The 23,416-nt window shown below is 45.1% G+C and overlaps 2 protein-coding genes across 2 annotated transcripts in view; one reads left to right on the top strand and one right to left on the bottom strand.

The window, feature by feature from the left end:
• PTDSS1 (phosphatidylserine synthase 1) overlaps positions 1–10,715 on the bottom strand; it is a 101,287-nt gene extending 90,572 nt beyond the window's left edge. Inside the window, exons 1-2 of the mRNA XM_044293202.1 lie at positions 10,581–10,715; positions 551–658 (exon numbers count right to left, since the gene is read on the bottom strand). Of these exons, the coding sequence (XP_044149137.1) occupies positions 551–567 (17 nt within the window). The 5' untranslated portion in view covers positions 568–658; positions 10,581–10,715. The remainder of the gene's footprint in view (positions 1–550; positions 659–10,580) is intronic.
• Positions 1–18,616, top strand: part of MTERF3 (mitochondrial transcription termination factor 3) — a 49,106-nt gene extending 30,490 nt beyond the window's left edge. Inside the window, exons 5-8 of the mRNA XM_044293203.1 lie at positions 10,571–10,718; positions 13,765–13,836; positions 15,893–16,054; positions 18,342–18,616. Coding sequence (XP_044149138.1) covers positions 10,571–10,718; positions 13,765–13,836; positions 15,893–16,054; positions 18,342–18,536 — 577 coding nt within the window. The 3' untranslated portion in view covers positions 18,537–18,616. The remainder of the gene's footprint in view (positions 1–10,570; positions 10,719–13,764; positions 13,837–15,892; positions 16,055–18,341) is intronic.
• The last annotated feature ends 4,800 nt before the right edge of the window (positions 18,617–23,416 follow it).

Genomic DNA, 23,416 nt, shown 5'->3' with positions numbered 1-23,416 from the left:
ATTCGGCCATTCTTGGTATTGCAGCTCCGCCTCATTCGCCTGAATGGGACCGAGCTGTGCCTAGGCCGTGTCACCAACAAACATGATGTAATTGGTCTAGGAAGCAGCTGCAGCGCTCACTGGAGCGGAACTGCTTCTTCAAAGAGGGTCCGACATCTGGGATCCCCACCGATCTGATAACCTATCCTCAGTAAACGTCATTAATATCAGAATCTTGGAAAACTGTGAGGAATCAATACAGAAAGTATATTGGAAAATGGAAGAACTTTACTATGGAATAAGCAAACTTTTAGATATGCTATAGATATTAGATATTTTATAGATTAGATACTTATGGGCACTTGAACTGCTGTGAACTCGGTTGCTCATATAATACACTGCAGTACTTCTGTGTTGCAGTGTATTATGTCTGTCGGTGTTATACTGACATCCTATTAGATCCTGTCTCGGGTTATGACTTGTCTATTTGGATTTGATGCAGTTAGACAGAAAGCTCTACCAAGAAGCATTGAGGAGGGCAAGCTGTGAATGTGACGCTGCAGGGACTTACCTGTTGTTTGCCGCCATCGTATGTTCTTTCCTTGTGATTCTGGGCAGTGGTAGTTATGTGGCTATAAGTAACCCTCCCAGCTGGCGTCCATCTTGTGTTTTGCACAGTCTGTAATTTAAGCAAGAAATTAGTCTTCACGTTGTTGTGTTGGAAAAATCTTAAAGTTCAATGTGATGTTGAGATTTTATTTTTACCTATTTATTGGTAAAACCCTCTCTAAGGGTGCATTCACACGACCGTAAGTGTTTTGCGGTCTGCAAATTGCTCTATATAGAGAATGCTCTATTTTTCTTATGGGGCCGCGGAACAGAACAGCGGAGCCGGACAGCACATAGAGAAAAACCTATGATGCAGTCAGTTTGTGTCAGAGGAGCCGCAGCTGATCCAGGAGATATTTTTCACGGAACGAGTGCAGTCGTGTGAATACGCTCCAAATCCACCATTTCCTGGGCTCCTTCTTTCTCATCAAAGATGGCCGCACCGCTTCTCGGATTACCTGATGCACACCATGCATTGGTGGGCCAAGACACTTCCTGCTGGTCTGGCCTTACTCTTGGATTGGCCAGCAATGCTCACAATCGGAGGGCAGCAGGAAGTGTCTTGGACTACTGATGCATAGTATTCATCAGGATGTCTGAGAAAAGGTGCCGCCATGTTGGATGGCAAAACAAGAGTCTAGGAATGGCGGATCTGCAGCTGAAAGGATGAAGAGGAGAGCTTACAAGTGTTCCTCAGGGGCGAGCTGCTATTGACCCTACAGGGAATTTTACCAGTGGGCCAATACCCATGGGGCAGCCCATGCCCTCCTCACTGCTAGGAGCATCAGGTACCTATGTACCTGGCTCCTGGGTTCAACTGTATTGTCGTCCTTAGGACAAAGAGACCATTGAATACTGCGGCGGGGGTGGCAATATTTTGTGCTATTTGGTTTTGCCGCGGTGGTATTTTGTGTTGTACTGTGGTACATTGCCTTCTTCTGTTGTCCCTGCCATCTGTTAGTTTGGACCCTCCTACAACACGGGGCCACTTTAAGCTCCCATTCCGCCCCTGGTGTTCCGTCCATAGGCAAATACCGTGGCTAGCTTGTCAATTTCATGGAGGTTGTGGAAGCCTGGAGCTTGCCATGTCAGTGGAGCTTGCCGTGTTTACTCGCCACTTGCTGATACTTTTCCTATTATCTGTTCTGTTCCACCGGTGCACATGAAAATGGCGTCGAGCAAGTCAGGACAGATGTGTGTGTGTCCTATCAGACTTAGTTCCTGCCAAACTTTACACAATGAGACTTGTACTAAGCGATTATACGACATTCTACCCAACCGCATCCCGGCGTGTTTCATAACCGTGTCAGGGTGTGTTCTCGCAGGTAGATTGGGAGCACACAGGCTTATCTCGGATGATTAGCATTTTCTCCCTACAGCTGCATTTCATTGACATTTGAAATAAATCTGAGCATTCAGCGGCTTGGACATTTTCTCACATTGCAGATTCCTAGGATTTCTTTGCCGGTTTACAGAATACAGGGAGAGAATCCATTCAGATGTTCATATAAATTATTCTGGAAAGGTCATCAGTATCTGATCAATGGGGGTCTGGCACCTAGCTGTTTGAGAAAGCACTCGCAGTAGCACCGCAGCTTTCTCGCAGCTTTGCCTAGGTCTTGTGATGTCACGTTCATCAGTCACATGGCTTTTTTCTAGACTAGTGACATCGCCGTACATCAGTCACATGGCCTAGGCCCACTGCTATACAATGTACGGCGCTGTGATTGGTGAGCAGAGAGAAGGCTGCGGCGCTATTGCGAGCACCGCTGCCTTGTCAAGAAGCTGATCAGTGGGGGTCCCGGGTGTCGGATCCAGAGGATAGGTCATCAGTTAGCTCCGTCATGAGAAGTAAGCGTGGTTCTGTATGGAGGAGGTAGGGTTAACTCATGGGGGTCCGCAGGTTGTCTTCTCACATGCGGAGAAACACACCCTCCTCCAGCAGGCTGACATGCTATCTGATGTCATAGTTTCTCAGCTATAGAATTTTACAGGATTTTTCATATAGTGTTATTGTGACTTGGCACTCTCGCAAAATGGCAAATAGATATAAAAATAAACTGGATGGATACTAGCTGTTCAGACTAAATATATAAACACTTAGGGGGTCATTTATGAAACTGAAATATGCCTATATTAGGCGTATTTCAGGCACAGATTGTAGCACAACGGTTCGTTGCGCCGCAGTCTGCGACTTTTCCCCCACTCACTCCAGATCTAAAAAAGTGGCGTGGGAAGGGGACGGGCCGTATCATTTAACATTTTCTATGCCCGTTTCAGGCATAGGAAAAGGACTAAATGTATCCGGAAGCTGTCTTACATTTAGAACTGGCGCTGGATGCGCCTAAGTTATGGAGAGGCCTGCGCCTCTTCATAACTCTGGCGGATCCACCGGCAGGTATAGGAGTTTATCAAGACCGCCGGTTTAGTAATTTTATCCATTTTATTTATTTTACATTTATATTTATTTGATTGCCATTTTTCAAGAATGCCAATCCACATTAACAATGTGTTCTATAAGTTTTTGAGTCTGGTGTCAGGCCACCGGCAGGATTTTAGCACTGGCACTTGTCCCCTGTACGGATCAGCTGAGCCGTCTGTGTACTTTTATTTGGTTCCAGGATTTACCGATGTAGTAGAGTTAACACTTGTGCTTTCTTAGATTTCTGAGATGTATCATATGCTTACAGTATATTATAGCCATTATGAGGCACTTTTATTTACTACCTGTGTTTGGAGTATTGGGTTTGGTGGTCAGTACCTCTCAGGATACTACGCCTGGGTTTATGTATTGCATCACTTGTGCTTATTAAAGAGGACCTTTCACTCGTATACAAACTAAAAACTAACTCTATCTGTGGGCAGAGCGGCGCCCAGGGGTCCCCCTGCACTTACTAGTATGCCTGGGCGCCGCTCCGTTCGCCCGGTATAGGCTCCGGTGTCTCAGCTCCGTCTGTTGTGTTGGACTGATTTTTTTGTAGGAGGCGTGTCCCTTGCTGCAGTGCTGGCCAATCGCAGCGCACAGCTCATAGACTGGCTATGAGCTGTGCGCTGCGATTGGCCAGTGCTGCAGCAAGGGACACGCCTCCTACAAAAAATCAGTCCAGTACAACAGACGGAGCTGAGACACCGGAGCCTATACCGGGCGAACGGAGCGGCGCCCAGGCATACTAGTAAGTGCAGGGGGACCCCTGGGCGCCGCTCTGCCCACAGATAGAGTTAGTTTTTAGTTTGTATACAAGTGAAAGGTCCTCTTTAAGAGACACTTCCATCAGAAAGGGGTAGGTTTTTTTTAAACTCCATATTCATACAAAACATTTTTGGGGACTTTTGGGCTGTTTTTTCATTTTGATTTTGGCAGGACTATATCATTGAATGTTAAGTACCAAATGCTGACCCTCTGTAGAAGTCAGCACAGAGAGGTAAGACCTCCTACATGGATGGATAACCCACTGTCAGTTTAATGCTGCTGTGAGGAAAGATGATATCTGCTAGTATAATAGTAGATGAGTAGATTTAGAATAGCAGTATGACTGCTCTATTCTCTTTATAGCCCTAGAGAATAATTTCATTGATTAGTGTTATGTCTGATGCTGTAATAGGAGTCACTACAGGGGGGAGCTCTCTGCTCGCAGTGAATGGTCTGACTGAGAAAGTCTAGCGAGGCTGTTTGCTGTGCCAAAAGTCCAAACAAAGGTGGAAGTTAAAGAGCCAAGACAAGATGGCTGGATGACACGGAATGACTTGAAAAAATTACTCTATTTCCAGTCAGCACCATAATAGGTACTCCTCCCCCCCCCCCCCCCCCCAAAAAAAAAGTGAAGAGAAAATGGCGAATGCTAGTGAGTGCTTCCATTATGAAAACGCTCACAGTACGCAGTAGGACTGGGGAGCGGTGAGTACAGTGCTCCTTTTGCTGGCTGTACTCACTGCTCCAGGTCTTCTTCTGCCGGTGCCACGCTATGTGCTGTGATCTGGCTGCAATGTCAGGTCACAGTGCAGCGAGGCGCCAGCTGAAGACCAGGGAGCGGCGAGTGTGGGACGAGTGCGCCCTCCGGAGCAGAAGAGGTGAGTTTGTTTATTTAATATTTTTTGTGAGGTCTAATGGTGGTTTGATGAAGAATGGAGTTGTGATCTGAGGTCTGATGAGGATTGGCGGACAGTTGTGGGGGGTCTGATGAAGATTGGGTAATCTGATCTGAGGTGTGATGAAAAATATTTTCCTCCTCTAAACCTAGGTGCGTCTTATGGTGTGGGGAAAAAACGGTATATCCAGAAAACCATCCTCCCATTTTTTTTAAAAAAATTTTTTTGGGGGGGGGGGGGATAAAAATGACAGGATATTCGCCTATTGGCTGTTAAAATGTGAGAGAATATGTGGATAGTAGTGTCCCTTTAAGTGTGTTATCTTTTGTGCTGCAAAGGAAGTAGTGACATTATTGATTCAGACAGGATTTGATCTATTCGTTGCCTACTACACACCTTCTTTTTTTCTTGATTTATTATGATATATGGGTGTGAGGCACCTAATGACAGGGCTTAGCGGTGCCAGCCTTATTAGTCATGTGCTTTCTATTGTCAATCTATAGCTGGCCATTAGATGTGCAGTATTAGGTAGTATTAGGTGGACCTACCATCTAGTGCAGTGATGGCGAACCTATGGCACGGGTGCCAGAGGTGGCACTCAGAGCCCTCTCTGTGGGCACCCACGCCTTGGAAAAAGTCTATGGCGTACAAATATATTTTAGACTTTTCCTGCCATTCATCAGCACAGGATGCACTATGAACAGCACAGGCAGCGCACTGAATGTAGATATTAAGCTATTATAGCTAAATGATAAAGTACATGGAAGATATATGATATTGGTATTCAGGTTAAATTGCCGTGTTGGCACTTTGTGATAAATAAGTGGGTATTTGGTTGCAGTTTGGGCACTCGGTCTCTAAAAGGTTCACCATCACTGATCTAGTGTGTGTGGGATTCCTACTCTGCTCCTCATCAGCAGATGTTAGGGGAGATAAGGATTGGACAGTTGGATTTCAATTTACCCAATCCTTTTGTTCTTGAGGAGATAGCAGCCATCAGAGGTGTCTGGCAGCAGCTTTCACATGCACACTCGGCAGACGGGTTCCGAGAGAAAGTCAGCCGACGGGATTCTCATGTATGGCCAGCCTTCTCGCTGGTGAATCAGTTTGCCTATGGCCTGGCAACTGATGAAATTTGAGTTGGGCGAAAATATTTGCCAACCGCCACTTATTAAGGCTACTTTCACACTTGCGGCAGTGTGATCCGGCGGGCAGTTCCGTCGTCGGAACTGGCCGCCGGATCCGCCGATCTGCTGCTGACTGAAAGCATTTGTGAGACGGATCCGGATGCGGATCTGTCTCACAAATGCATTGCAAGGACGGATCCGTCTCTCCGCTTGTCATGCGGACCGACGGATCCGTCTTGTACATTTTTCTCATTTTTACCGATCTGCGCATGCGCATGCCGGAACGACGGATCCGGCATTCCGGTATTCTGAATGCCGGATCCGGCGCTAATACATTCCTATGGGAAACAATGCCAGATCCGGCGTTCAGGCATGTCTTCAGTTTTTTTCGCCGGAGAGAAAACCGTAGCATGCTACGGTTTTCTCTTTTGCCTGATCAGTCAAAACGACTGAACTGAAGACATCCTGATGCATCCTGAACGGATTACTCTCCATTCAGAATGCATGGGGATAAAACTGATCAGTTATTTTCCGGTATAGAGCCCCTGTGACGGAACTCAGTGCCGGAAAAGAAAAACGCTAGTGTGAAAGTACCCTTACATGATGATGCCTAGGAAATAGTAGTCGGTTTATTAACCCCTTCCAGAGGAATTTCCAAATTGAGGTATTTGAAACAACTGCATGATGGGCTCATACTTTGTTTTACAAGTCCTTTGTTAATTCGGTCCATGAAAGCAGATTTTGTGAGACAAAGCTTATACGTGACTTCGGTTCATGCAGAGTCTTTAATACAGATGACCTGTTCTCAGGATAGGTCTTCGGTATCTGGTCAGTGGAGGTCTGACTCCTGGCAGCTGTTTGAAGAGCTGCGGCCTCTTCCTAAGCCTGTTATATGTGACTGAGCTCAAAATGATTGTCCGCCCCGCAAAAACAGTTAACTTTTTTTAATTGGTTCAAAATTATTTTCCTTTTTATTATAAACTAACCTTATAGGGGTTAGAGCTCTGTTTTTCTTATACAGAGTTTCAAATCCCCTAGAGAGACCACATACTTGCTACCTGCAGTCACCACTAGAGGGAGCTTAAGAGCCTACTGCATACATTGAGCTCAGGCTGCAGTAAAGCTTCCATGTGCCCTCTAGTGGCTGCCATCCTGTTTTAAATCTGTAGGTATGTTGGGAATTCTCCTACTGTGTCCTTCCTCCAGACCATGTACATTGTAAGCCCTCACGGGCAGGGCCCTCTCTGCTTCTGTACCAGTTTGTAACTCGTCTGGTTCATGCTTAGTGCAATTGTCTGTATTATGTATGTATACCCCTTTTCATATGTACAGTGCCATGGAATGAATGGCGCTTTTAATAATAAATAATAATTTTAAACTCTATATCAGAAAAACAGAGCTCAAACCCCTATAAAGATTAACTATTGAAATGGTATTCCATCATTTTACTGTTGATGGCCTAACCACAGCATAGCCCATCAGGATATGATTGACAGAGGTTTGACATCCTGCCCTGCAGGAACATCACAGCTACATCAACTGTGTAACAGATGGAGCTGGTTACTGCATTGCTGCTTCCATTGAATCGAATGGGAGCAATGCTGCAGTAACGAGCTCTGTCCACTACACAGTGGACAGAGCTGACTGCTGACTAATGGCCAGAGCTACACAGCTGATCATCGGGGTTCCAGCACCCTGAACCCCTGCCGATCAGTTGTTCTGTAGTGGCTCTGGCTCCATAAGTCAGCAAAACTACACAGCACCGTCCATTGTGAAATAGCTGGTTGCAGCAGCATTGCTCCCATCAGATATTGATGGTGTATCCTGAAAATAAGCCATCAATGGCAAAATCCTTGAATACCCTTGTGAGAAATAAATCGCCACAGTGTTTCAGACCTAAAAATCCCATGTTGACATTCAGCCGGAGGTTACGTGGGAAGATGGAGGCATGAGCTGCATGAACTCTCACAATTAAACCAGATCTAGGTTAGCTCAACATTGTTGGATGCAGCTCACATACTATCATTTACAGTACTCCAGAAATGATACACAGTATTAGTTGTGATGACCATAGAGTCATACCACTTGGAACCGAACCCAAGTTCGGGAAATTATTTTTTACAGTATAAATCAATTTCTGAAGTTTTATATGGGAAGTCTCATGAGACTTTGCGAAGTAACAACTTTGGCTCATCGGAGCCAATACATTCTAATACTGTACGCAGCGCTCGCTCCATACAGTATTGAAACAAAGTTTTATGCGAATCGACTTTGGATGTTTCATCCGAACTCGATTCACTCCTCCCTAGCCATAATCCATAAGACCTGATAAATATTAGAAACTTTCAGGTGCCCAATCAAGTCAGAGCTTATAGAAAGAAAGTACAACTCAGCCCTCATATGGCTATGTCAATGAAAAAAAGAAAATAAATATGGCTCCGGGAAGACAGGGAAGAAAAATGAAAATGCAAAAACAAAAAAAACCTCCGGTATCTTAAGGAAAAAAGAGCGCCTGTCAGCAGGATCAACACCATTAGACCAGTAATACCGCCTGGCAGGGTGGATTCTGCTGATTAAAATGATGGCTGTCTTGTGAAAATCGGTTGTGGTGTTCCCTATTCTTTATGAAGATGAGGTCTTCAGTGCAGCGATGGGCTTGGGCCAGCACTGGAACGCTGAGGAGCACAGAGGGTCCGCACCCCGCCTCTCGGTGCATTAAAACTAAGGATTGTGTCAGGATCTGTTCATGAAATAACTGATGGTTTTGCACACAAGTTCTATCAGTTTTGTCTGTGATTGCGTTCAGCGTGTTTTTTTTTTTTTTTAAAGGGAACCTGTCACCCAAAAATCGCCTATTAAGCTGTTTACAGTACCTTATAGTGCTGTATACTCGTTTCTTGATGCACTTTTTGTTCGTTTTCCCGCATGTCTGCTCATTCAGAAATCGATGTTATATTCAGCTGCTGCCCCGTGCTTCAAGTCAGGCTTGAAGTCACGGGGGCAGCGGCCTCGGCGTCTTACATGGCCCTCTCCCCGCCCCCTGCCTCTGTTACTGACAGCCGAACTCCGAATCCGGGACCGCGCTCAACGGCCGCATGCGCAGTAAAGGGCGGCAGGAGCGCGGTCCCGGCTGCCGCGCGTACTACGCGCCGTCTTACTTTCGCCGCACTGCGCATGCGCCCGACATCCTGTATCAAACGCGCCCGCGCCCAGATGCCGGGCGCGGGCGCGTTTGATACAGGATGTCGGGCGCATGCGCAGTGCGGCGAAAGTAAGACGGCGCGTAGTACGCGCGGCAGCCGGGACCGCGCTCCTGCCGCCCTTTACTGCGCATGCGGCCGTTGAGCGCGGTCCCGGATTCGGAGTTCGGCTGTCAGTAACAGAGGCAGGGGGCGGGGAGAGGGCCATGTAAGACGCCGAGGCCGCTGCCCCCGTGACTTCAAGCCTGACTTGAAGCACGGGGCAGCAGCTGAATATAACATCGATTTCTGAATGAGCAGACATGCGGGAAAACGAACAAAAAGTGCATCAAGAAACGAGTATACAGCACTATAAGGTACTGTAAACAGCTTAATAGGCGATTTTTGGGTGACAGGTTCCCTTTAATGCTCAGATGCAATTAGTTTTTTATGAGTTTTTCACGGGCATGGTGAAAAACTGAAGAATAAGAATCTACATCTACATCACAACCCTTAGTGAAAAGTGCATTGCATCCGGATGTCTTCCGTTTTTTCACACAAGCCCCATTCACGTCTATGGAGCCAGAGCTGCGTGAAAAAAAAAAAAAAAAAAAAAACAATATAGAACACGCCGCCATTTTTCCTGAACGCAAAGATGATGCTCATGTGCACAGACCTATTGAAATGAGTCAGGATTCAGTCCGGATGTGCGGACAGAACACCCGCTCAGACCTCCATTTTTTTATTTATAAGACTGGTATCATTTTAATCAGCATGATCAACTCTACCGAACAGCATGCCTGGTTTAAAGGGGTTATCAGATACTATAAAAAGCCCCCCTCGCACTGATTCTACTTCCCTGCGCCGCTCCTGGTCCCCGCACCGCCGCTGCTGCTTCTCCCTGTGCGTGGATGAAAACATCCGGTGTTGGGGGGAGAAACCAACGGCAGGCGGGTTCGGAGACAAGCCTCCCTAGAGTCACCCGTGATGCTAGGGAGACTCGTCCCCGCCTGCCCTTGGCTGTACCCCGCTCGACACCGGATGTTTTCATCCACGCACGGGGAGAAGCAGCAGTGGCGGTGCGGGGATCGGGAGTGGCGCGAGGGGCCCGGCATATGGGGGAGCTTTTTATAGTCTCGGATAACCCCTTTAATAAGGTTGATTCTGCTGAACAATGCTTTTTAAGATCCACCCAGGTAATGACCAGTCTCATCCCATGTCCATCCACTTTGGGGGATATTTCCCCCTGTCTTCAGCGCCCAGTACCCGGGATCACTGGAAACTATGAGAATGCAACTTTGTATACAGCATCAATCTGAACTGTCTCTATCAGGATATGAAAGAATACATCCATATCTGTAGGTATTGAAGAGTCACTTGTATTTGAGGGAAGTGGCCCTCTCGATAGTCCTGTCCTTGCACGTGGATCAGAACGGTGATGCATCATCATAATACATTTTCACTGCATTCATTCATATTTTCTGTGCTAAAAACAGCTTGAAACGCATTCTATTTGTATAGTTCATTGTAAGTGTCTGACTCTGGCGAGCAGCTTCTCACAGGTAATCAGCTGGGCTCTTATCTCTGCAGGGTGGCTTACCTGAGCTCTAAAAAATTCAGCAGGCATGCGATCGCAAGAATGATCTCCCGCGCCCCCTATTTACTCAACTTTTCTGTGGAAAGACTGGATAACCGCCTGGGCTTCTTTCAGAAAGAACTGGGACTCAGTGGCGAGAGGGTAAGAATGTGTTGGCATTAGATACTTGTCGTGTTTGCTTTTCCTGTTTGACTTGTCCTACGCTTTGGTGTACAGCGCCACCTACAGCCGCCCCGGATCATTTACAAAAAATGACCTAATACGTGCAAGTTCACGCTGTCTCGCTATTACCCTAATTTAACTGTGTCTCATGAGCCGTGATGTTAAAGGGGCGCTCTGGTTTCAGCAAATAAAGTTAGTCCATTGTAAAAAAAAAAAAGGAAAAGTTAGGAAACGTTCTGTATCAATTCCTCACAGTTTTTTTAAAGATCTCTGCTTGCTAGCGTTCAATACGACTTTCGTAGCTTGTGTTCAGGGGATAAAAACGTGTCCTGGCCGTGTGATGATCACACAGGGGCTCAGCTCGTTACAAGACACCGCAGTAACTATGTATGAGTCTTAGGGCTCATGCACACGACCATATGTATTTTGCGGTCCGCAAAACACAGATCCGTTAAAAATACGGATGACGTCCGTGTGCATTCCGTATTTTGCAGAACGGAACAGCTGACCCCTAATAGAACAGTACTATCCTTGTCTGTAATGTAAACAATAATAGGACATCTTCTATGTTTTTGGGGAACAGATATACTGAAATGGAATGCACACGGAGTCATTTCCGATTTTATTTTTTTATTTTTATTTTTTTGCAGCCCTATTAAAGTGAATGGTTCCGCATACGAGGTGCAAAAAAAACCTGAACGGACACGGAAACCAAATACGTTCGTATGCATAAGCCCTTACATGACCACAGGTTTAGGGCTCATGCACACGACCGCGCCATGTTTTGTGTTCTGCAAATTGCCGATCCGCAAAACACAGATGCCGTCCTTGTGCATTCCGCAATTTACAGAACGGAATGGGTCGGCCTATTCTTGTTCCGAAAACTGACAAGAATAGGACATGTTCTATTTCATTTTGCGGGGCCACAGAACGGACATACGGATGCGGACAGCACACACAATGCTGTCCGCATCCGAACATTTTTAGATACACTACTTTTTTTTTTTTTTTTTTTTACAGAAGTCACTGGGAAAATGTTGACAAAACATCACGTGCAGAGCATACGGCAAATTAAAAAGAACGCCAAGGGACTAGCGCTAAAAAGCTTTAACTGTGTTAAACACCACAACAAAAAAGTGTTTCTAGGACGTTTTATAATCTCTCGTTGGCCAACGTGTAACATCTGGCCGCATTGTGACGTGAAACCATGCAATGGCGATGTGTCCACACGGGGCGTATACACTGCATATTTTCATGCAGCAAATCCACTGTGTTGTACAATACTTGTAAAGTGGATGAAATGTAGAAAAAATCTCATCCACGTGTTGCAATAAAAAATAAAAAATCTGCAGCGTAAATGTACCTGCAGTGCAGATTTGAAGTCCACGTCATGTCAGTTTACACCGAGGATAGCTGTGAATTCAGTGGAAAAAAACACCTTTTTTTGCAATAAACTGTATCATAAAACATAAAGTAATATACACGTATATCGTCAAAACTAAACAAACCTGCACAATAAATAAATTGCATTTTTTTTCCCCAAGATAAAAAAATGTCGATGCAATGGCACTTCCAAACGTACAACTTGTCCCACAAAAAACAAACAAAAACAAAAAAAATCATTCTAAAAGTTGTAAGTGCTGCAATGAAAGTTGAAAATTTTTGAAAACTGTTCTTGGCCCGGGCCTCAAGGGGTTAAGATAAAAAAAAAAACCTGCTCTGCTCAGCTTTTTATTAAAAAAAATAAATAAATCTTTATCTTTTTAGGTCTGATTCACATGACCGCACTTGGTCCGTGAAACACGGCCTATGTGTGGGCTGCGTCTCCCGGACTGACCGCGGTTTCCCTGACCCAAACTGACTGCACCATAGTATTCAGTTCCTGTCTGATTGCGGATCTATTGTACTGTACTCCCATCATGCGCTGTAGTTTCACACTAGTGTTACTCTCCCACAGGCTCTTCCGGCAGAGAACAGCCTGCCGGGGATCTCTGGATCTGGCATAGGCCACTTTCACACTTGCGTTGTTAATTCCGGTATTGAGATCCAGCAGGATCAGTTTTGATTGTGCACATCAAGATGCATCCAGTTGTGTGAAATCTAAACGGGGAAAAAACGGATCCGTCACTACATACATTGAAAGTCAATGGGTGACCTAAAAAAACAGATCCGGCACCATTGACTTGCATTGTTTTCAGTGCCGCATCCGTTTTTATGACTGGACGCAAAACCGCAGCTTGCAGCGGTTTTGTGTCCGGTCACAAAATGCAATGCTGCCGGAACGGAAGACATCCTGATGCATCCTGAACGGATCTCTTTCCGTTCAGAATGCATGGGGACAAAATGGAAACGTTTTTTTTTCCTGTATTGATCCTCTGCCCGATCTCAGTCCCGGAAAACAACAACGCAAGTGTGAAACAGGCCGTAGCCGGATGTTACCGCAGTGCTTTCCGGCCACATTGACTGTAATGGGATCCGGCGGAGATCAGTATGCCAGAATTCAGCTGGACAAAAACCGCTTCACGCATCGGTTTCTGTCTGGCCGAATCCCGTCATATATGCCAGGTAAGTGGATGGATCTCTGTCAGATCCTATTGTAGTCAATGGGGCCGGCGGCCATTGCTGTAACCTCTATCTACGCCGGGTCCAGAGAGCTCCGGCAGGCTGTCTTCTGCCGGAACAGCCTGCCGGAGACCGGTAACGCCAATGTGAAAGACTCCTGCGCTGCTGTTGATGGATCTGTATCTGTTATGTTTCCTTTGTGTCTCTGTTCTGTACTTTGAAGACCCAATGGTCTGTTCATTCGGCAGTTTGTTTGTGTGTTATTCGGCTGAGCGGAGTACAATGGCCGCCACAGGAGATTTACTGCACTTCCTAATTTAGATTATTTTATTTGCACGGACTGGAAAATTAACATATATTACAAAAACGCTGGATTTTAAATGTAATGACTTTATAGCCATTGTTAGTCAGAAGGTATAGATGAGATGACATTGCTATTTCTTTTCTTTCACCCTTTGTGCAGACTCGGGAATTGGTAACACGTCTTCCAAGGATTATGACCGGCAGCCTTGAACCTATAAAAGACAATCTGAAGGTAGAGGAGGCTGCCCTCAAGTCTCTTCACTTCTCTCGTCATTGCGGCACGAGTTGATCAGTTTCGCTTCTGTGTTTGGGGAGGTTGTAAAATATCAGATTTGTAAAGTAGTCAAAAAAAATTATAAAAATTACAAAAATAACTAATTTAAATCCACCAGTGGCCAGAAATTCTCTTCTGTACTATTGGCCGGCAAAGGAACCACCCCAATATAAGGGGTAAAGAGGTCAGTTAAGGTGTCCCTCCGGGGGGAATGCATAGATAAGGTGCCCGTGCCCTGCCACGGATCTGACTCTTTCGGGTCCCTGTTACATGCTCCAAAATGACCACAAGCTCTTCAGGCTGCAGTAGTCTGGGACACTCCACTGCCTCTGCTCTCGGTTGGACCAACATTGGTGACTATAGGGGCAGGAGGATGGGCAGTGCATCGCCCTGTTATGTCACATTATCCGATACTGGAGAGTCACTGGTACTAGTGGAAAAAGTGATAAACAAATTACAATAAAGGAATATAGTATATGTCCTTCACAGACGGAGGCAGAGGAGGGAGATTAAAGGGACACGTCCACCCAAAAAAATGTTATCACATATTGAAGGGGTTATGCAAAGCTGTAAACCCCCCACACCACACTCGCACACAATGTCTGGGCCCCTCATACAGAGAATACTCACCTGGTCCCCTCCACAGCCGTCACTGCATCTCCCTGTCGTGCAGATCACAATATCCGGCGACGTGGGGTGCAGCCAATAGCAGGCCACCCATAAAGCAAGGGGAGCAGGTCAGGGAGCGGCCTGCCATTGGCTGCACCCCACGTCACCGGATGTTGTGATCTGCACGACGGGGAGATGCAGTGACGGCCGTGGAGGGGACCAGAAGGACACAGGCGTCGGGGACCAGGTAAGTATTCTCTGTATGAGGGGGCGGGCATTGGGGAATGGGGGGTTACAGCTTTGGATAACCCCTTTTACAAGATACTGTATATGTGAATGTTCTATGTAAAAAAAAAAAAAAAAGCAGGTGGGTGATTTACTGGATATAATTTCTTTGTAGTCCCTCCATGTATTATTCTATTCCCTATCAGGGCTCTCTAACTTCCTCTTTGTTTAACCCTCTGTCAGACCATCTCTATGACCAGAGGGAGCCCCTCAGACAAATGCTAGTGCCTCGGACAAATGCTCTCCTGTGGACATCTTTATATAGGCTCAGCAAGATAACAAAGGAGCTGTCATACTGTTATCCTAATTCTATGCTAACTGTGATGAAGATGATTACCTTTCAGATATCCCCTTCCCCTCACAGCAGCAGTAAACTGACAATAGGTCACCTATCTGTATAGACATTTTCTCTCTCTATGCGGACTGCTACAGAAATTTAATGTTTTGTGTTTTATTATCAATGGCGTAATATTGGCAAAAATTCTAAAAAAATATATAATTTCCTATGAATATTGAATAAAAATGACCCCCGTCTGATGGAAATGTCCAGGTAAATGAACTGAAGCTGTGAAGTCTGTGCAGCCTAGCATTCATAGGACATCTAGTCACATAAAGAGTAGTCTTGAGCACTGATCCCTCTATAGACTGACTCCTCCTATTCTGTAGAGATCGATTCTCATCAGTCATCTCATTATCATCGCAGACAGGATTACAATTACAGGAAACGCCTCTTTACAAAGGACACTAGATCTGCCATTATCAGTAGTTGTTCGCTACCTCCTCCCCATGTCATGGAGCATGCCCACAGCATTCCCCCAAGGCTGTGAGTCATTTTCTGGCTAATGCTTTTCAGGTCCATTTGGTTGTGTTAAAGCTCAGAAATAATAACTGCCTTCGCCATCCAGTACAGAGAACATCCATCCATAGGGGGCGCCACTACAGTACTTCAGGCTACTTTCTTAAGAGAATAGGTGGATGACGTGTAGAAGTGATCACCTCTCTTCTCGGCCATCAATGTGCGTTTCTTACTTTTTAGCGTCATTGCTTTTTTTTTACGTATTATGCTGCTTTTAGTCACTCTCTGCCCTCTCTCCATGATGCATTTCTGTTCACTCTGTAGGTATTTGAAATCGAATTTGGATTTCGTAAAAATGAAATACAGCACATTGCGCTGAGGGTTCCTAAGATGTTAGGGGGTAACAAGAGGAAACTTACCGAAACCTTTGATTATGTGCACAATACGATGGGGATTTCTCACCACCTAATCGCCCATTTCCCACAGGTAATTCACACTGCGAGCATCCGTTCCGCCACATGAATGTATACGCTTACGTATCGGGCTATAGTCGCACCCGGCAGATTTGTGGCACAAGCCTCTTTAGCACTGGGGGACAGCGTTCCTCAGGAAGAGCGTTTTTTATTAAAGGAATCCAATTGATAAATTGTTCAGTTTTGCCTGATGTAACGAGAATTTTATTAATTAATTAATCATGTAGAGAAAGTGAATACAATGCACTTCCTAATGTATCGTGATTGTCCATATTGCCTCCTTTGCTGGCTGGATTCATTTTTCCATCACATTATACATTGCTCGTTTCCATGGTTACAGACCACCCTGCAATCCTACACAATAAGACGCTGAGTCTCAAATGGCTATAAAAATAATAATAATCTTTATTAAATACATATAATTAATATATTAAAAAGAGATGGAAAACATCACCATAGGGCCTCTTGCCGTGTTTGCGGTCCATATGCAGAACCATTCATTTCAATGGTTCTGCAAAAAAAAAAAAACGGAATGTGCATTCGGTTTCCGTATTTCCGTTACGCTGAGAGATAGAACTTGTCCGATTATTGCCCGCAAATAACGATCCGTGACTCCATTCAAGTCAATGGTTCCGCAAACAAAAAACAGAATGCATCCGTATGTTTTCCGTATCCGTTCCATTTTTGCGGAACCATCTATTGAAAATGTTATGCCAAGCCCAATTTTTTTATGTATTTACAGTTTAAACGTTATTGTATGCTTCCATTTCCGTTTGCGATCCGCAAAAAAACGGATCACACATGGAACAGAAGCGGAATGGAAACACTACTGAAACAAAAAACGGAAAAAAATTGATAGGTTTAAAACGGACCGCAAAAGAATACGGTCGTGTGCAAGAGGTCTAAAAGTGCAACAGACGGCTGAGGTACAAAGTAGGAGTACTTTAAATGAAGAGGGGAATATGGTCGCTGTACGTCAGTCCATCACCAAATAGTAGGCATATTGTAACAAACATATCGTGTAACCGTCAAGACATATGTGTATCAAAACCCTCTCACAAAGAGACTGCAAATACTAAACATATAATTACATAACCATAAGTGGGGACGTCGCCTCAGAAGGACCGGACACCCTGAAGCGCGTTTCGGCAAACCCCTTCATCTGGGGCGCCCCAGATTACATAACATGCCTACTATTTGGTGATGGACTGACGTACAGCGATCATACTCCCCTCTTCATTTAAAGTACTACTACTTTGTCCCTCAGTCGTGTGCCGCACTTTTACGGGGATGTTTTCCATCTCTTTTTAATATATTGATTATATGTATTTAATAAAGATTATTATTATTTTTATAGCCATTTGAGACTCAGCGTCTTATTGTGTAGGTTTGCTGGATTGCAGGGTGGTCGTAACCATGGAAACGAGCAGTGTATAATGTGATGGAAAAATGAATCCAGCCAGCAAAGGAAGAAATATGGACAATCACAATACATTAGTAAGTGCCTTGTATTCACTTTCTCTACATGCTAAACGCCACTTGCAGAAGTGACACAACCCCAATAATGATTGCTGCCTCACATTTCTTGGGCTTCATAGAAATGGACATTTTATTGCGCACAAAATTTGCATTGCTTGTATAAAAAATAAATCACTATAGACGGGGGCAGATTGGCCATAGACCCTACAGGGAAATTTCCAGGCTGGCTAACGACCAGGGGGCCACCTGAGTCCTCCTCATGGCCGCCGGCCAGGTACAGTCCATAATGATCTGACGCTCTCAGCATGTAGGAGCATCAAGTACTTATGCTCCTGGCTGGTGGCCACAGGTGCCCTCCTGAACTCAGCTGTATGGTGGCAAGTAGTGTTGAGCGAACTTCTGTTTTAAGTTCGGCGTCTAAAGTTCGGCTTCCGGTTAGCGGAGAATCCCGATATGGATTCCGAATTCCGTTGTGGTCCGTGGTAGCGGAATCAATAATCGGCCATTATTGATTCCGCTACCACGGACCACAACGGAATTCGGAATCCATATCGGGATTCTCTGCTAACCGGAAGCCGAACTTTAGACGCCGAACTTAAAACAGAAGTTCGCTCAACACTAGTGGCAAGTTGTGTTCAGGAGTCCCTTTGCTCCATGTAGTACCAAAGACCGTCATGGCCAAGACCTCCTGATAGGTCTTCTCTATAGTGGTAGATGTTTTATCTAAGCCTTTTATAAGCGTGGCCATTTACCATGACAGAACTAGCTTCACTGCCTGATTTTTTTTTTTTTTTTTTTTTTTTTTTTTTTGTGCTTTTCAGGTTTTTAACACCAGTCTCTTGAAACTTAAGGAAAGACACGAATTCCTGACATTTCTAGGAAGAGCAATCTATGACCCAACACAACCGAACTATGTCTCCTTAGATAAGCTGGTGTCCATGTCTGATCAGACCTTCTGTGAAGAAATTGCCAAGACTTCCATACAGGACTTTGAACTATTCCAAAAAAACATGTGAAGAAGTCACCGAACATGCAGCGTTACTGCGATTATATGGCTTTTATATGTTTGTATGATATAAAGATGATTTATAAAGGACTCGTCGAAGATAAATGACTCCTCGTTTCCTAAATATTAAAGGGGTATTCCCATGTCAGACATTGACAGCGTATTTCTAGGATGCAGGTTCCACCTCTGGGACCACTTCTCCAGAACAGGGCCCCTGAAGTGAAGTAGAGCACAGCGCACATGCGCAGTGTGCTCTCCATTTATCTGAAAGTAAGTTGCGGTCCCAGCTCACCTAATGCATGAATACTCCGCGTGCACGGAAGGACCAGGGAATCCAAGACGTAATGATGAAAAACAAATCCAGCACAATGGATGCTTTGCAGTAAAATCTTCAGCAACATAACTCCACGTACAGACAGTGCAGACACAAGCGGTATTCCAGTTGACGCGTTTCGGACAGAGTCCTTAGTCGTAACACAGGTGGATGCTGAACTGAGACAGTATATATGCTTCCTATAGAAGCCCCGCCCCCTTGTAGTTTGGGTGGAAGAGACATTGACCTGGAGGCAATCCCATGCGGGTGTGGCACTGTCTAGCATACCAAGGAACAAAGGCCTCATGCACACGACCGTTGTTTCATTCAGTGTCCGTTTTTCGTGATTTTCATTCAATGGGTCCGTTGAAAACTCGGCTAATGCACAGTTTGTCATCCACGTCCATGATCCGTGGTTCCAGTCAAAAAAATATAACCTGTCCTATTTTTTCACGGAAAACGGTTCGCAGACCCATTCAAGTCAATGGGACCGTGAAAAAACGCGGAGGCACACAAGATTGTCATCCGCATCCGTTTTTTTCCTATCATTTGCATGGCAAACTTGACTTTTTTTTCTTTACTTTCCTTCATGTCTGGTGATCCTCCAAAAATAAAGGAAGACACAACGGTCGTGTGCATGAGGCCAAAATCTGCAATGGCAAATGGCTAAGTCAGTGCAGCAAAAACCGCATGGTGTGAACAGACACATAATAAGACAATATATAAATTACATATTAAAATCAAAAGGGAGTCTAATGGCAAACAATGGCATGATGTATTCCAGAAGATAATAAACATGTCGGGATGTTTTAATAAAGGTACATAAGTTCTCTTTTTAAATTGAGACCTGAAGGCATTCTGGTGTTCAGTCTAAATAGCCTTTTGTCCGAAACGCATCAACTGGAATACCGCTATTGTCTGTACGTGGAGTTATGTTGCTGAAATAAACGGAAGATTTTTCTGCAAAGCATCCATTGTGCCGGATTTGTTTTTCATCATTGCTCTCCATTTATGGCTATTTTGGGAAATCCCATAGCAGTGATTGAAGAGTGCACTGCGCATGCACGGCCATCCCTCCATTTATTGCTATGGGACTGCCGGAAATAGACAAACCAGCGCTTTGGTATTTTCAAACTCCTAAAGCAGTGAATGGAGGGTGGTCGCGCTTGCGCTGTCTTTTTTACTTTGGTGGTCGAGTTCTGGAGACAGGTAGGCAATATGCTAGGAGATATCAGTGTCTGAGATGGGAATACCCCTTTAATTATGTGTTTCTAGACCAAAACATGGTCAAAAGGGTATCCAGGATTAGAAAAAAAAAGGGGTTATTTCTTTTCAAAAACAGCGCCACAATAGTCTGTAGACTGTAACTGGTACTGCACCCCAGCCCTGTCTTTTATGGGCTGGTTAGAACATTCACCAGATGAGCTTCACTGTAAGGTCGGGGCGTGTGGCCTCCTTTACTGTCACGTGTCCATTTGCCATATTCATATGAAAGGCAGAGAGTAGACGGACCCCTTCAATTCTACTTCCACTTCAATAGTAGAAATAAGGGTCCATTCACACATCCTGCAAGTGTTTTGCGGTCTGTAAATTACGGACCACACATGGCCGGCACTATGATAAAAATGCTTATTTTTGTCTGCAATTGCGGGCAAGAATAGGACATGTTTTATCTTTTTTTGCCGGGCCGCGGAACGGAACTACGGATGCGGACAGCACACAGTGTGCGGCCCCAATAAAATAAATGGGTCCGCACCTGTTCCACAAAATTGCAGGAACGGATGCGGACTCATTTGTGCGGACGCGTGAATGGACCCTAACTAAACTTGTTTGGGTCCAAATGGGAAATGTGTTTTCCAGTAAAGGCAGCAGAAGAGACTAAGGCTTATTGCACACAAACTTGTGCGCTCCGTGGCCGTATTGCAGACCGAATTTGCGGATCCGCAATACACGGGCACTGTTCCGTGTGCATCCCGCATAACAGATGCAGACCCATTCACTTCAATGCGTCCGCAAATCCAAAGATGCGGAACGGAAGCACTACAGAGTGCATCCGTGGGGTTTCGTCCCGTACTTCCGTTCTGCAAAAAGATAGGACATGTTCTATCTTTTTGTGGAAAGGACGGATCGCAGACCCACGAAGGTGAATGGGTCCACTATCCGCTGCCCCACTGTGGGTGTTCGTGCATTGCGGCCTGCAGCACGGCCATAGGGAGCGAAAGTTTGTGTGCAAGAGGCCTAAGGGTATATTCACACATTGGTGCAGTTTATGGGGATCTTCTCTGCGGATTTCACCAAATTCACCTTTGTTACTTCTAGATTTTCTTGTGGATTTTGACTCTGATTTGGCCCAAACTTGTGCAAGTGTGCACCACAGGTCAGAAAATCTTAGCACCATTTAAAAAAAATCTCATCTCCTTAGGTGGTACCGTATTAGGCCTCATGCACGCGAATGTTGTTTTGGTTCGCATCCGAGCCGCATTTTTCGCGGCTTAGATGCGGACCCATTCACTTCAGGCCTCATCCACACTAACATATTTTGTTTCAGTGTCCAGTCCATTTGTTTTTGCGGATAGGATGCGGGTCCGCAAAAAATGGGAACAACACACAGTGTGCTGTCCGCATCCGTATGTCTGTTCCGTAGCCCCTCAAAAAATATCATGTCCTATTCTTGTCTGTTTTGCGGCCAAGGATAGGCATTGTTACAATGGATCCACCCAAAAAACAAAAAGGATGAAATACTGATGCTAAAAGGACGTCATCGTATTTTTTGCGGATCCATGTTTTGCGACCAGCAAAACACATATGGTCGTGTGACTAGCCTCAATGGGGTCGCAAAACGGCATCCGGGTTTTCGCAAAACACGGCACGGTCGTGTGCATGAGGCCGTACACTGTGGTTTTTTTCACATGACAATCCACAAGTGATACATATATGGCCTACAAGCAGCAGTGTGAACAGAGCCTAAGATGTCTCTCAGCCATCTGAGCATTTTTTTTATGTACATATGTCATGTGCATTTATTTCCTTTACGCCTCATGCACACGACCGTATCCATTTTGTTGTCCGCAAATTGCAGATCTGCAAAAGACTGATCCCAGCCATGTTCTTTCCTTTTTGCTGGGTCGCAGAACGGACATACAGATGCGGACAGCACACAGTGTGCTGGCCACATCTTTTGTGGCTCTGTTGAAATGAATGGGTCCGCATCCGATCCACAAAAAATGCAGATCGGATGTACACCTTAGGGCTCTTGCACACAAGCGTAAGGGCCGTGCGCACTCCATTTGTGGGTCCGTCATCTGCAAGTGACGGCTAAAGATATAACACATTCTATCTTTTTGCATTGCAGCGTCACTGACCCGAAAGCCCACAGAAGCGCTTTGTGGTCCTTCTGTGGACTTCCGATCCGTGCCTCCACTCAGCAGAAGATAAGTGATGTCTTGTCTTCAATCATATCTTGCGGATTGCAGACCCATTCAAGTCAATGGCTATATTGTGGACCTGCCATTTAGGCCTCTTGCACACAAACGTTTTTTTGTTTTTTTTCGTTTACGATCAATTTTTTGCGTAATACTGAAAAAGCCATATGGTCGTGTGCAAGAGGGCTTACCCTGGGTTCAGACCTGAGCGTTCTGAAAGGAGCGTTCTGTATGCGCGATTGTACCGGCGTTTACAATCGCGCATACAGAGACAAGCGAACACACATTGTCGCGCGTTCCCGCTGAAGTCTATGTACGGGAATGCGCGACAAACGTCCCAAAAAAAGCTCAAGAACTTGTTTGAGCGTCGGGCGTTTTACAGCGCGATCGTACGCGCTGTAAAACGCCCAGGTGAGAACCATTCCCATAGGGAAGCATTGGTTTCTCCTTGTTGAGCGTTTTACAGCGCGTAGGAGGTGTGGGGTTAGGGTTAGGGTTATGTTCTGTTTGGAGCGGCAAGACCATGTTCACATGCTGAGGATTCTAACTAGTAAAGATTGAGGTCTGCACTCTTGTATAAGCTTGTGCACACAAGGTACTTGTCAGTTAATCAATATAGTTCAAAAACATTAACGGCATTAACATTTTCTGTGTTGTTTAATCTGTAATTGTTGGCACATTTTTTACATCCTAGTACTCTGTATTTATTACTTTTATCCTGCTTTATTACAGATGTAACCGCTTAGAAAGGTTCTTTGTTAGATATATATATATTGTGGTATTCTCAGGCTCTATTATACATATTTGGATCGTTCTTTGGATGTTGAAAGATATATTAATTACATGGAACCTGAGTGCCGCAAATTTTTGAACGATGCTGAGGATTCTTTCAGAATCTAGGCGTAGGTTCCTCTCCTGATTCCTGACATTCATCCATCAGTGCAGGTGAATAAGGTGTTTTAAATGTGCACGTGAAATGCCGAACGCGCTGTGGATTTTAAAATTTGCATCATATTCATTCTTGCAGCATAATCTGCGCTGAAAAGCTGTGGATTAGCTGCACTGAATGACATTCCACGTGCGGATCTGCTGGCCGATCCACGCCAAATGTCAGCAGTAGATTTCTATTGTAGCTTAGGGCCGGTTTGCACTTGC

The sequence above is a fragment of the Bufo gargarizans genome, chromosome 5 (assembly GCF_014858855.1).
Source record: "Bufo gargarizans isolate SCDJY-AF-19 chromosome 5, ASM1485885v1, whole genome shotgun sequence".
In the NCBI taxonomy this organism is placed as follows: Eukaryota; Metazoa; Chordata; class Amphibia; order Anura; family Bufonidae; genus Bufo; species Bufo gargarizans.
This window is presented reverse-complemented; position numbering and strand designations above follow the sequence as displayed.